General features: G+C 33.3%; 1 protein-coding gene across 1 annotated transcript; it reads left to right on the top strand.

Annotated features, from left to right (window-relative positions):
* Positions 1 to 3: 3 nt before the first annotated feature.
* Positions 4 to 14,335, top strand: LOC111709944 (lysine-specific demethylase 5A; the record flags this gene model as incomplete). Its single annotated transcript, XM_023483925.1, is given in 20 exon segments — positions 4 to 94; positions 1,315 to 2,729; positions 3,161 to 3,295; positions 3,511 to 3,574; positions 3,708 to 4,072; positions 4,367 to 4,487; positions 4,834 to 4,938; positions 5,965 to 6,172; positions 6,672 to 6,759; positions 7,543 to 7,640; positions 8,814 to 8,875; positions 9,355 to 9,467; positions 10,199 to 10,291; positions 10,835 to 10,993; positions 11,602 to 11,692; positions 12,314 to 12,493; positions 12,815 to 12,882; positions 13,279 to 13,429; positions 13,846 to 13,959; positions 14,228 to 14,335. Coding segments are annotated over 19 exon segments (2,439 nt in total), but the record flags the coding sequence as incomplete, so codon positions are not given.
* Between the last annotated feature and the right edge of the window lie 854 nt (positions 14,336 to 15,189).

The raw sequence follows: 15,189 nt of genomic DNA, 5'->3' as shown, positions 1-15,189 counted from the left end.
TAAATCAGAGAACAGAAACAATTTATTTGAGGATGGTTTACAAAGTTTCCAGTCTTTTCTGAGATATAAGAAATCTTGGCCTTTCCGACTACAGGTATGTGAATTCATAATACAGAGTTACCCACGAAGAAAATTTTGTCCTTTTTAAGGAAAATTTAAAGGATTTGAACAGAAAGGAATAAATTAACCATTTATGCTAGCAAAGAATTAAAAGATTCCGGGGTCACCTCTGAATTTTCACATTTTTTCACCCTTTTCAAATTAAAATATTACCAATGTTTTTAATTATTAATAACCTTTTTTGACTTTTTTTTAACCAAAAATATAACAATTTTCAACTAAAAATAAAACCATTTGTGACTTAAAAATATAAACTTTTTCGACCAAAAATATAGCCAATTTTTGACTAAAACAACGATTTTTGACAAAACAATAACATTTTCGACCAAAAAAAGAACTAATTTTCATTTAAAATCTAATTATGTTCGACTCAAAATTAACAATTTTTTGACCAAAAATATAACCATTTTCAATTAAGTAGTAAATATATCATCTTTTTTGACTAAAAATATAAAACATTTTTGACTTAAAAAAATCTTATCATTTTCGACTAAAATTAAAACCATTTTCGACCAAAAATATAACCGTTCCAATATTTTTTTGCAAACTTGTAACCATTGTTAACAAAAATATAACTGTATTAAATCAAAAGTATACCATTTTCAACCATATTTTAATCAAAAATATAACAAACCTAAAATATAACCGTTTTTTAAACCAAAAATAAAACCATATTTTAACCAAAAATATAACCATTTTTTATAAGGACTAAAAGTATTTTTGACACCTATTGTTCGCAAAAATGTAAGCATTAAAACCATTTTTGTTAAAGTTAGATAGTTAAACACAAATTATTTATGAAAAATGTAGATTGTTCAAAAGTATTATATAAGAAAAAGCATAAAATACCAGATTCGGATCAAACATCCATAAAATAAAATATCTATATGTAAACGCTCAAAGCCTTTAGAATGAAAATAATGGTTTGAATGTTTGTTCAATCTTAATAATTTTTACGTGAAAATATTTTTGATTAAGAAAATGTTTATATTTTTGGTTGAAAAATGGTTTGTTTTAATTTTAGTTAAAAAAGTTCGTTGTATTTTCAATCAAAAGATGGTAATTTTTTTGATAAAAATGGTTATATATTTTGGCTATATGGTTTGATTTGTACTTTATTTCTGGGTATAGTTTCTCCGTACAAACTCCTAACCTTAGGGTACGTTGCAGTAAATATGATATTAATTTATTTAGATGAATTCTGCTGTGAGGAAAAATGCACATTTACCGGACCCAGTTAGTATTGGCATTTCCCACAAAGGATGACGCTTTCCTTATACTCATATTATTTCCTGCAACCTTCAACTTGTTTCTTTCTTTGTCAAATCACTGAATAGCCATTAAAAGACTATATTCAGGATTGATCGTTATTAACTTATTTTAAGTCTTCTTTACAGCCTCATCCTCAGGGTAGTACTGTAGCATCACGACTCCTTTCTTCTTAACTTTAGAGACTTTAACCTTCATTTTGGGAAATCCCTGACATGCATCAGTTCATCCCCCCATAATTGTATAACACTTGCCGTTGTTTAGAAAAGTGTTTGAATGGAAAAACACGATTGATATGTTTTAATGTTAAGTATCAAATGTTATGATTTGAAGAAATGTTCAGTTTAATAATCGGAAAGGAAGACGACATTGGAGAGTAAATTACTTTTTTGTGGATTACCCAATGAAAATACAATTTTGAATTGAAAGCGCATCTACCTATACAATTTGATATTTTTTTCTATGTTGAAAATTACGCGGGATAAACTGATGAACGACACAATCGTCTGCACTCACTTATTAGATTAAGCGCCCCTTTTGAGAAAGTTACTGCGGTGTTGATTCAAAGATTTCAAACCAAACCAAATAATTTCGTAAATATGAAACTTAAATCAATCAATAAAGTTTCTAAGAAAAGATGTGAAACAAATTGTTAAAAGGTTAAGTCATGTTATTGGAAACACTTAAGTATTTATTAGCTTGAATAATGTATTACTTTGTTAGCAATAGTACGTCATTATTTGTCGATTAGTTCTTGTATAATTAAATTTTTAAATTATTCTCCAGCCGGTATTGTAGACTGCACTGTCTGACTGCAGGCATCTCTAATGATTTGTAAAAGCTTATGGAGGCATGACGTAATGAGTTAAGTTTTACTCTTAATTCTAAATCTAGAGTCTGTCCTAGAGAACGATTTTTGGACCCCTCCCCCTCCTATCAATTTTGTACATGACTAAAATTATTACTATGGTGATGATATATTTTTTTAATGCCGATCCGGATCGTTTAGTTTTGTAAGAAAATTAATCCAATGGATCCGTATTCTTGCTCCGCTCTGTTCAAAATCAATCCAATGATTTCGGATTTTTCCAGTTAAAACAAAAAGGAAATCCATCGAATCCGGATCCCCATGAACTGACTAGTTAATTCCTAATATTATTGTACATAAAACTCTATTTCAGATAATTGTAAAATGGTTTGATCTTAAAGTTGTAAAGATTAAGAATGACGACATCTCATCATGAATATGATTATGATTTTATCCCTCCCTCTGAGGCCCCAGTGTTCTCGCCTAAACCAGAGGAGTTCAAGGATGCCCTGGCATACTTCGATAAGATAAGGTTTGTGAACTTTAAGGCGAACTTTAAGGGAGTTTATTGTCGTAGTAGGCTTCCTGGACGCTTCGCATATCTCTTTCTTGAAATAGTTTTAATTTTTCCCGTCTTTAAAACTATTTCTTGTGTACACTTTAAAAAGAATTACATTTATTATTAGATTTCACTGTTTTTATGTTTTAGCAAGTAAAATTTCTCGTAAAAAAATTAGGAATACATTTTTTTTGATTAGTCTGTTTCTCTAGAGTCAATAATGGTTTAGCAGATTTGTCTATATGTTGGATAAAAACACACAGAAATGCTTAAATTAGTTATATGTAGGACACAATTTTGTCCTTGATAGTCTTTGTTTAATTTAAGTGGAGTTATTCTTCTTTTTGGTGAGGAGTTGCAGATATCTCTTGATTTATTATTGACCAAGTTTGTTCTATATTTAGGAAGATAGCAGAGAACTATGGTATCTGTAAGATTGTTCCTCCTGAGGATTGGAAACCCCAGTTTGCTGTGGATATTGATAAACTCAAGTTCACCCCCAGGATTCAACGATTAAACGAATTGGAAGCTCACACAAGGTCCAGTATTTTTATTACAAAGTATTGTTTTTAAGAACCTTGGATCCGTCCATAGTATTAACATTAGCGTGACCCACCCTGAGTAAAAACACTTTATAGTAGATACGTTCCTGAACATTAAAATCTTATTTCTTTTTTTTTTAACTGGATTATCCATTCAAACATTTTCGCCCCTCTGCAAATTATTCTTAGTTTTTGTAGTTAAAATATTATAGGATAAAGCTGAATTTTCTTGATCAAGTTGCAAAGTTTTGGGAGCTGCAAGGATCTTCATTAAAGGTAAAAATAAAATGTTAAGGAGTTTTTATGTCGAATAATAGAAGATAAAATAAAATAAATAACAGTTTTAAATTGGTTTTATTCTCGTTTTGTTTCTTGAAGGATGTAAATTTTTAAACCCTGAAATATTTAGATTCCTATTGTTGAGAAGAGAGCCCTCGACCTGTTCACCTTGAAGAAGTATGTCCTCAAGGCCGGTGGGATGGCGAAGGTAACCTCCGAGAAGAAATGGGGAGCAGTTGCCACCACAATGGGATACAGTCCTCTCAACGCTGCTAAGATAGGAGCACTACTGAAGTCTCACTATGAGAGGATCCTCAACCCCCTGGATATATTCGAGAAAGAGGAGGCGGCTAAAGCCAAGGATGAGTCGGAAAGGCAGCGGCAGGAGCTGGAGAAGCAGTTGAAGGAGGAGAAGAAGGGGCGGATGAATGCGAAAATGTCCAAGACGGAGAAGGCGGAAGACGATTCCAAGATGTTCTCCAAGGAGCTAGCCAGGTAGTAGAAATTGCATCCCTAAAAAAAAGAGAAAAATACCAGACATAAATAAACGATATTTAATTTTTTTTTAGTATTAAAATGAACAATAAGGAAGACTTCGTAAATAGTAAAAAATTCGAGAAATAAACAAAAGAGCATCTTGAATTTTTAATTCAGGTTTTGTAGCGGAATCACCAAAATGGTTTATTATTAAAATTCACAACTCACAGTTTCGGATAGAAGAACATTGATTTATTATTTATAAGTACATCAACAATCATCCTGTTAGTTAATTAATGTATTTTATTTTAGGTTACAGTTCTATGGTGCTGGTCCTAAGCTGCCAGGAATGCCAACCCAGGATAAAATGGAGAAAACAAGAGGAGTTAAACTAAACTTTGAATATGATCCACTCGCTAAGTATATGTGTCAGGTAACTTTATTATTAAATATTATTTGATCTTGAAGTTGAAACAAGATAGATAGATATCATTATTATATATATTTTGTTACCCGCCATTTTTATAAATTACTAGCTGAAGTGCCTGTGGAATTTTTATTTTTGAATTTACATGAAAATAAAATTTTTAATTTTAAAAAATTTGATAAAAAATAATATCGATTTTTAGCCTTTTTTACTCCCCGGGAACCCATGAGTTCCAACATAAAAGTTCAGCCTATTCGGTCAAGCTGTTTGGGCAGCTATAGCTAACATATAAATATATATGAGCGAAGAGCTTTATTATATAGAAAGATAAAAAAGTGAATTAACTGTTAAGAACTGTGGAAAAGGCGATGTTGAAGAGAAAATGTTGCTCTGTGATGGTTGTGACGATTCATATCATACCTTCTGTCTTATGCCACCCTTAGCAGAGATACCGCAGGTACATTACACCCCACCCCCTCCCCCTCTTGCAGATCATACCATCTGTCTTATGCCACCCCTAGCAGAGATACCGCAGGTATATTCACCCCCCCTCTTCCGGCACCCATCCCTCTCTTACAGATCAGATTCCCTGTATGGAATGGTTTGTTCAAGAAGGGCAGCACTAGAACTTTTTTTAAAACAATTAAAATGATTTTAAACATGGGCCGGGGTTACCGGAACAAGTAGACATGAAAATCCGCAACATTTTTTTGCTATTATTTTAATTGTACTAAACCATAGGCTTTCAGATGAAGTTTAGCCAACAAAAGTCAAGATTAAAGGGACTGTAATCGTAATTTTTATTGACCCTCCATGCAAAGATAGCAATGCCCGATTTACAACGGTACCCTATAAACCTTTGACTGTCTATCGAGTAGATTATCATTAACAATCAACCTACAGACGAAGTACAACGACAGGTTGAAATACAATAAAAACAGGTTTGAGCTCCTTCACTTGACCTGGTCTATATGGGATCTAGTGGTTCAGTTCTGGCCTGAATTTTAGGATTCAGTGTGTATGCCAGAAAAGCATGGATACTAGGGGATAAATTAAGGAGATGCTTATAAAGCACTTACGGAAAGCTGTACACACCTCCGCAGATTTTGTTTATTTGTTAAATGAGGTTTATAGAGCTCTGTGTGTTAAACCGGTGTACGCTGCGCTTGAGTACAGTGTGAACTTAGCACATCTTATCCGTTACTTACTTGCGTCCCTTGAAAATATAGACTATTTACATTTAAAGCGGTTTTTAAACATTCGAAAGTTAATTTTTGCAAACTATTTCTTAAATAAACAACAGCCTATAACCAAGCGGTTCAGAAGATTAAGAAGGATATCTTTGTCATCCTTGATTAGTCAAAGGTTCCGAGGGTACTGTTGTGAATCGGACATTCTTCCTTATAAATGGAAGTTCACTAAAAATTACACGTACAGTCTCTTTACCCTGTTAACATTAAAATACAAGCAAACTAATGTTTAGGGGGACTGGAGATGTCCCAAGTGTATACTAGCCGAGGTGAGTAAACCCATGGAGGCCTTCGGGTTCGAGCAGGCACAGAAGGAGTACACCCTCCAGAGCTTCGGGGAGATGGCGGACCAGTTCAAGTCAGACTACTTCAATATGCCCCTGCATCTTATACCTATGAGTCTGGTGGAACGGGAATACTGGAGAATATTAGAAAATATAGGTACAAAGGACAGGACAGGACAGGACAGGACAGGACAGGACAGGACAGGACAGGACAGGACAGGACATTAAAAGAAAGGTCAGAACCGGATTTTTTTAAATTTTCCCCTTAGAAGTTCCTTAAAGAATGTTTTTTTTGTTGTTGCTTTTTTCTGAATTTTTTATATACGTTGAGAGACATTTTGAAAGTCGTCATTGATCTTTGAAAAAAAATTTCAGCAATTAATAAAAATCCCTAGTCCTGGCAATTCTAAAATATGGTCTGCCTTTTTTTGTGCTTCTAAAATTGTCAAGAGATAATTAGAATTTGTTCAGATTTCACTGTATCAGATAAAACTAAAATTCTCTTTACGTCCAATATTTATTTGTCATTTTTAAAACAACAATGGGGGCAAACCACATTATGGAAATCTTTTAAGTTTGCACGACAGTTAGTGATTCAAAATGTTGTCATCAGACACTAAAAGTACGTTGACATTAAAAGTATGTTTATTATGAAGATGAGGATGTTATGGTTGAATATGGAGCAGATCTGCATACTATGGATCATGGATCAGGATTCCCAACCTTGGGATCCAAACATCTTAGGCAGATAATCCCGTTCAATCCAATTGTTAAACATTGTTTTCTTGTTAAACAATTCTAACGCCGGACAATATTAATTAGGGTCAATCAATTAACATGTTTTTAACAAAAAATCTAAACTTTTTCATTAATCTTATAGGTATTTAAAATGGGTGGAAATTGCACAAATAGAATTAATGGATTGGAAAATATCTTAAATCTTAATGATTGAATGAAATAATGTAATTTAATAGTTTAGATTGTTATAATATAATAATAATTGCCAACAAGAATAGTTTGAAGAAAGGGTAATTGCCAACAAGAATAGTTTTAATAAGGGGTAATTACCAACAAGAATAGTTTTAATAAAGGGTAATTGCCAACAAGAATAGTTTTAATAAAGGGTAATTGCCAACAAGAATAGTTTTAATAAAGGGTAATTGCCAATATGAATATTGTTATTAAAGGGACTGTAGGCGTAATTTAAAGTAACTCTCCAATGTAAAGTTTATGTTTGATCAACAAATTTACCCTTTAAACCTTTGACTGATCAAGACTTATTCTTATTAATCTACAGGAACACTTAAAATTGTGAAACACTTGCTTTGGAAGGTGTTTTAGATATAAGAAATATTAATATTTACTTTCTAGAAGTCGCAGAAAATAAATATTCACATTTGAACTTTTGAAACCCGTGCTCTCTGGCCGTGTAAATATGGCATTGTCATCTAGGTATAAAGGGTCGCTTGAAAAATATATTTAAATAAAATATAAATTAACTGAAGTATTGAACTGAAATATCTGCAGTGAGGATGATGTAGATTATGCTAAGGCCGAATGGAATCTTAATAATCTCCCTGTTGTTGCAAACTCGATACTTAAACAGATAGATATTGATATCTCAGGTATTAGAACTTTTTTGTTGGTTGTTGGGGTGCACTGGGATTTGATCTATAACCCTTTTGATAAAAAGGGAATCTGACCTAAAAGAATCAGACCTATATTGGACTTTGATCTAAAACATTTTTTTTTTATCAAATTCCCACTTTTTCCGGAAAATGTGGAATTTGTTCTCACTGAATAATAATGAAAATGTTTCCAAAAAGTGTTGAATTAGATCTAAAACATGTAGAATTAAGTCTAAAATGTGCTAAATTTGATCTATAATGTGTAGAATTATATTTAAAATGTGAAGAATTAAGAGTCTGTAATGAACAAAATAGCATCTTTAGATCAGATTCTACATACTTCAGGTCCAATTCTACATATTTTAGAGCAAATTCCTAATTATTGGAGAAAAATTCAGATGAAATTCCCCACTTAATGTTCATGAAAAATGTCATTCGAAAAAGAATATTTTAGATCAGATTCCACATTTTTAAATCAAATTCCAAAAAATTTCGAAAAGTACGGACTTGGATCTAAAAAGAATTAAGATTAATTTCCATGTTTTTTAAACTAAATTCTCATTAGATCAGATTACCCTTAGATCAAATTCCCTTTAGATCAAAAGGTTTCTAGATCAGATTCCTAAACAGGGTTGTGGGAACTCAGATTTAACGATTTGTCATTTGTATTTATAATTCTTTTTATGAAAATCAGGATCCGTAACCGGGGACTTATATTTTGAAGCCGGGTCCGGATTCTATGTTTCAATTACAATGATATCTTGACTCACTGAGAAAGACTGATATACAAAAAGAAAATAGAAAACTTGATTTAAATAGAAAACTAGCTTTTAATTGAAATTTGTTTAAATGGAAAACTTTTTAAAATTGAAACTTGTTTAAAATGGAAAACTTGTTTTAAATGGTAAACTTGTTTTAATAGAAAACTTGTTTAAAATAGAAAACTTGTTTTAAATGGAACATTTGTTTAAAGGGAAAACTAGTTTTAAATGGAAAACTTGTTTAAAATTGTTAACTTGTTTTATATGGTTAACTTGTTTTAAGCGAAAACTTGTTTTAAATGGAAAACTTGGTTTAAATGGAAAACTTGTTTTAAATAGCAAACTTGTTTTATATGGAATAGAACTTATTTTAAATATAAGACTTGTTCTTATAGCAAAGCTTGTATAGGAATGAAAGTTCCATGGTTGTATGTCGGTATGTGCTTCTCTACATTCTGCTGGCATGTCGAGGTACGGACTACGCAATTACGCTACAATAAACAATATACATACATAATCTACTATTTGGGGGGCTTCACTAACTTTTTTAGATTTCAAAAGAGATTAAAAAGGCGAAATTTTCAGCTCTCAAATTTTGAGATTGTCCTGGTTTGCCTAGGGAAAGATTTAAAATTCTAAGTTTTCATTCCTCAAAAGTTTTCACCTGCGGCACTCCTCGTTACATATGCTTTCTAATAGCAATAAAAAATGTGAATGCCCCAGTGGCATCTTAGACCCCCCCCCTTTCACTCTCGTAAACCATATTTTCACTTCCCTAGGTGGTGGGACTCAGCCCCCTTACCTCTCCCCCACACCCTGTATACGCCCCTCATACATACATCTAGATTATAAACATGAATATTACAGGGGAAGTTCTGTGAAGTGGGATTGTCTGGGGCCAGGAATAAAACCAGCAAATTAAATAAATAAATAACGTATAAAATATTTAGGACCATTGGACCCCGAGTATAAACTACCTGCATTGGGGTGAACCGAAGACCTGGTACGGGATTCCTGCTAAGTACGCAGAGAAGGCCGAGGAGGTTATGCGTAGCAGTGCTAAGTACGTTCTTGAACTTAAAAAATATATTCATATAAAACAATAATCAATGTTTGTCTGGGTGTTTGTTTGGATGTTAGATCATAACACAGGAACCCCTGGGAATTTTCTCAGTCTGGATTAACAAATTTAGCTAAGTGGGTTTAATTTTATAAGGAAAATTGGGTTCCCAAGCTAGTACATATATAAGAAATAAGAAATAATAGAAGATCTGAAATCAGATTGGCGAAATCTGAATATATTTTTGGTCTGAAAACAAGGACTGGGGTATATGAACATTGGGCAATCGCACACAAAAAAAAATCGGGAACGAACAACGACGGATACGTCTAAACTAGTAATATTTATGCCTAGTAGTGCGTGTGAATTAGTTGCCGGGTTCAGACAATTTTTTTCTAATGAAAAAGAAGGGAATGAAATTGTTTTTTTTATAAGGCGTTAAATTTTTTTTTAGGTTCTTATGGGTGGGAAGATGTGACCCTTTCAAGTTTAATGTTATGCAAAAACACTTTTCATTTCCCTCCATTAATATTTTTCTAATCAAAAAGAATATGTGAATGAAGTGGTTTGGTAGAAAAGAACATATTTATACCACGTGTTAACCCTTTTCAGACTGGGAGAGTGGGAAACGTGAGCTTTTATAACCCCCTTTCCCCTTCTCCTCTTGTCTATATGGGGGGAAAATATGCCTGCTCAATGAAATCAATGGAATAAATAACATAAAATGTTTGTAGAGAACTGTTTGAAACCCAACCTGACCTTCTTCATCATATTGTGACGACCATGAACCCTAATGTACTCTCTGCACACGGTATACCCGTATACAGGTCAGTCATCATTAAAGAGACTCCATTCATAGAAAGCAATGCCCGATTCACAACGGTAACATTTAAAGCTATGTCGGATTGGTCTGATCCAGTATGAATTAAATATCAATGTTTACAATTTTGTAAACTGATTATTTTCAATTGTGGCTTCACTACAAAAGTGAGTTGCACATTTCTACTGTAGGAAAACATACAGGAATTATCGGAATTGGACACTGTTACAACTAGCAAAACGGCAATATCTTCCTTATTATTGATCAGATCAAGATTTTAAGGGTACCGTTTACCAATGCTCATTGCTTTCTGTGTATTGCCATGTCGAGGGCCACTTGAAATTACGCCGAACAGTCCCATTAACAGGAGATACTACGGCGCTATCTTTCTGTGCGCTGGGAAAATCAAGCATTAATTCTTAAAAATGTATAACGTCTAATAGATGCCACAGTGGATCTCAAAAAGTCAAGAATAAGAAATCAACTATTGTCCAAAACTTATCTAGTTATAAAAACTTTTTTCAAATATATAATAAACTGCTCATTTTAGGATGGACCAGTACGCGGGAGAATTTATCATCACATTTCCCAGGGCGTATCACGCCGGGTTCAACCACGGATACAATATGGCGGAGGCGGTTAATTTTGCTCCGCCGGACTGGCTCGAGATCGGGCGTAAATGTGTTGAGCACTACAGCCTAATGAGAAGGTTCTTATTTATTCTTAATGTACTTTTTGTGGATCAAAAGGTTTTAATATGGCGGAACAAAGTGGGACTTATTTTGTTAGGGTTTGAATATGTTTAGAAATGGTTTTTGTCATGCTTGAAATGAAAAATATTTTTTAAGATTAAAAATGTGAAATTCAGCAAATTTATCAATAAAAAGATGAACTATAATATTTTTTGAATAATTCAACACAATGTTATTATTATATAAATCTTTATTGGTTCTATACGACACAACATCAAAATTAACAGTAAAACAAAATAAATAGGGTTTCGCATAGAATAAGTTATTTATATATCGCAAAATGTGTATGTAGTTGGTGATAAAGACACATTTTTAAAAGAAAAAATCTTGTTAAATTCGGGTTAAAGCAAAAAAAAACAGAAAAGGACATTTGAACGTAAATAACATGATCAGCATACGCGTACATGGGGGAAAGTTGTAAGCAAGATGGTTTAATTTTCAACACAATGTATATTGTACAATCGTAGTGATTATAGTTGCGGCTAATAAAACAAAATGATAAAAAAATGGGAGGTAAAAAATAAAAAAAATATTATTCCTTGTTAAATTTATTATGAATTTTTAGGTTCTGTGTGTTTTGCCATGATGAGTTGATCTGCAAGATGGCATCACGCCCAGAACAGCTGACTCTCCAGGTTGCTGCTGTTTGTTACAAGGTAAGATGGTTACAGAACAGCTGACTCTCCAGGTTGCAACTTTATGTTACAAGGTAAGATGGTTACTTAAACAGCTGAAAACAAATGTTTGCAGCTGTGTGTTACAAGGTAAAATGGTTACAGAAGAGCTGACTCCAGGTTTCAGCTGTTTGTTACAAGGTAAGAAGGTTACAAAACAGTTGACTACAGGTTGCTGCTATTTGTCACAAGGTAAGAAGGTTACAGAACAGCTGCATCTTCATATTGCAGCAGTTTCTTATATGGTAGAATGGTTAAAGGACAGCTGACTATCCTGCTGTTTGTTACATGGTAAGATGGTTACTGAATAGCTGACTACTGGTTACAGCTTTATATTAAAAGGTAATTTGGTGACAGAACAACTGACATGTGGTTCTAGCTGTATGTAATAAGGTAAGATTATTACAGAACAGCTAAATACTGTCTAAATCAGCATGTTGCAAGTTAAGATTGTCACAGAACAGCCGATAAACCATTTACAAAATATCATGTTCATAAATATCTGTAAACAAGGTAAGGTGGTACTAGACTGACAACTGACTACGTCTGTATGATAAATCTATATTTAATATATAAACAAAATCTTTAGAAAATTTATTCCAGGACATGTTGAAGATGGTAGAGACGGAGAGAGCCCAGAGAGGAGAACTGGTTGAGGGAGGAGTTCGCGCGGCAGAGAGAGAAGCTTTTGAGCTTCTTCCTGAAGACGAGCGCCAGTGCGCGCTCTGTAAAACAACCATATTTATGTCCGCGCTCACTGTAGTGAACGGTCGGGATGATCAGGTAGAATGAATGTTTAGAAAACAATATTTTACAAATTAAGAAAGATCTCGAGAAAGGGTTTCAAGATTTATTTATTTTGACTGCCTGTTAACACGAATGTTTCCCAGTTATCTACTCCTTCCACCAATCCATCTTTTACATTTTTAATAAATTCTGGATTAATGACTTAGCATGACATGTGCATTGAATAGTTTTATGTGCGAGTAGAGGTAACGTGTGCAATAGCCCCATCTACCATTGACAGCCATCTAAATAATATATCCTCATGCTTTTAGGGATTCTGTTTAAATATGCTCTTTCTAAACTATGAAATTTGTTCAGGAGATCGTTTGTCTCCGGCATTTCAAGAGTATGGACGTAAATCCGTCACAGCTTATACTCAGATACAGGTATGTACTGATTGATGTACTGTATGAACTCTAGGTACACTATGGAGAAACTAGCTGTATTACTAATGTACTGTATGAACTCTAGGTACACTACAGTACTTTGAATTGGCTGAAATACTATTGTACTTTATGAACTCTAGGTACACTATGGAGGAACTACCTGTTAATCCTAATGTACTGTATGAACTCTAGGTACACTACCGATGAACTAGCTTTATTACTAATGTACTGCATGAACATTAGGTACACTATAGATAAAATGGCTGTAATAATAATGTACTGTTATGAACTCTAGGTACACTATGGATGAAATGGCTGAAATATTATTGTACTTATGAACTCTAGGTACACTATGGATGAACTGGCTGAAATACTATTGTACTGTATGAACTCTAGGTACACTATGGATGAACTGGCTGTATTACTCCGTGGATTAAAGAACCACGCTGAGTCGTATGATACCTGGACCGGAGAAGTTAGATCAGCTCTAGATGCTAGAGGAGAGGAGAGACTAGAGTTTTCAGTTCTCAAGGAGTTCTATTCAAAGGTTAGTAGAGATGTAAGCTGTAAAATATAACCAGAGGCCGAGTTTAAAGAATTTGAACCGCGTTGCTGAATTGCCAATAGCCGGTTCCAATTGAGCCCTGGCACAAATCTCGAAACCTGTATTGAAATACCTTCTACCAACCATGTTTGAACCGCGACTTCATATTCTTTAAATTCGGCTTCGGTTTTTTTTCAGAATTGACGTTACTCAGCTCAATACCCCAACTCCTCATCAAATCTCCTTTCTCTTCTCACAGTCCTACCCGCTTTCTTACTTGTCTCATCATTACATTTAATTTAAAAAAAGCTTTATTCTATTCAATTAGGAGCAATTCCTTAACTTTGGTTGATAATAATGATCCTGTATACCACTTGGGAGAAAATATTGATTGATTGATTGATTGATGAATTGCTTAGGCTCAGGAGAAGAAGTATCCAGGAAGTGAGCTGCTCCTGGCTCTACAGACTGTGGTGGAGGAAGCGGATAAATGTCAGATGGTGGCTCAACAGCTCTGCAGTACTCAGGGAAAGGTAAGTTCTATTGGGCTAGGGTTTAAATTTTCTTGAATAATCATTTGTTTTTTCACTGAATTTGGAAAAATTAATGAATAAAATTAATTTAAAAAAGGTTAACCTGCCAGCCGATGTCGATTTTTCTATATGGAATAAGATGCTATTAGAGGCAGATTTTATCTCTTTACTTTTCGGTTGTAATAGGCGTACACTGTAAACTGTTCATTGTTCACCAAGATTATTATTTATCTAGATGTTTATCATTATTATTAATTTATTGTTAAAGGTTCGGACAAGATTGGGAGCTGATGCTAAATGGAGGTTAACGGTGGAGGAGCTGGAGCTCTTCGTCAATCAGTTGGAGACATTACCCGCCAAAGTTTCTAAACAGGAGGTATGGTACAGGGTGTCCCTAAGAAGTATGATTGAAAGTTTTTTTTAACTAGATTATCTAGATATATATATATATAGATAGATAGTAAGATAGTGCATTTATTAGTCTCATTTTTGGTTTCTGGTTATGTTACCTAGTTGTATCTATGAAGGGGGTTTCACGTTTTACATTTTTATATCCATATCCTTTATTTCCACTGACCATGAATACGTTTGGTCTGCTGAAAGTGCGTATTGCAAGGTTGTCCTTTAATAAAAATATTAACAAGCTCACAATTAAAATTAATCATCAGTTATCACAAAAATATGTTTACTAGATTGTAAAAGTGATAATTTATTATTTATTGTGACCAGCCCCCCCCCCCCCTCCTTCCTTCTTGTGAAAATGGGCCTGCTATCGTCAAACAAAATTCTTTAGGAAGAGGTTTTTTAACCCTATCCATTAATGTGAATAAGGAATCCACATGTTTTAATTTTTCATTTGTATCTCCAAAAAAAAGGATATTGGACCATTGGGGTCTTTTCAGTTTTAAATATCTAAATTTTACTCAAATAAAATTTTAATTGAAAAGAATATTTTTTGTCTGAATAAATAGTAAAATAGGTTTATAACATATATTCTTTTAACCTCCATTTTTTTACCGTAAAGTAGTTTCTCATTGAAAGCTTTTTCTTTTCAAACCAAAAGAACGTTTGAGATCTCGAACTAAAACTTTGATTTTATTTTTTTTAAATTTTTCAGTACCGCATAAATTATAAATTCTTTTTTGAAATCTAGATATTTATTTACGTATCATTTATCGTTTACAAGATTGTTGAACATATGAATTTATCACAAAAGTTTATTAACGAGTT

Source organism: Eurytemora carolleeae, unplaced genomic scaffold (assembly GCF_000591075.1).
Source record: "Eurytemora carolleeae unplaced genomic scaffold, Eaff_2.0 scaffold898, whole genome shotgun sequence".
NCBI classification, from domain to species: Eukaryota; Metazoa; Arthropoda; class Copepoda; order Calanoida; family Temoridae; genus Eurytemora; species Eurytemora carolleeae.
Note: the sequence above shows the minus strand (reverse complement) of the source record. Positions and strands in the feature narration are given on the sequence as shown.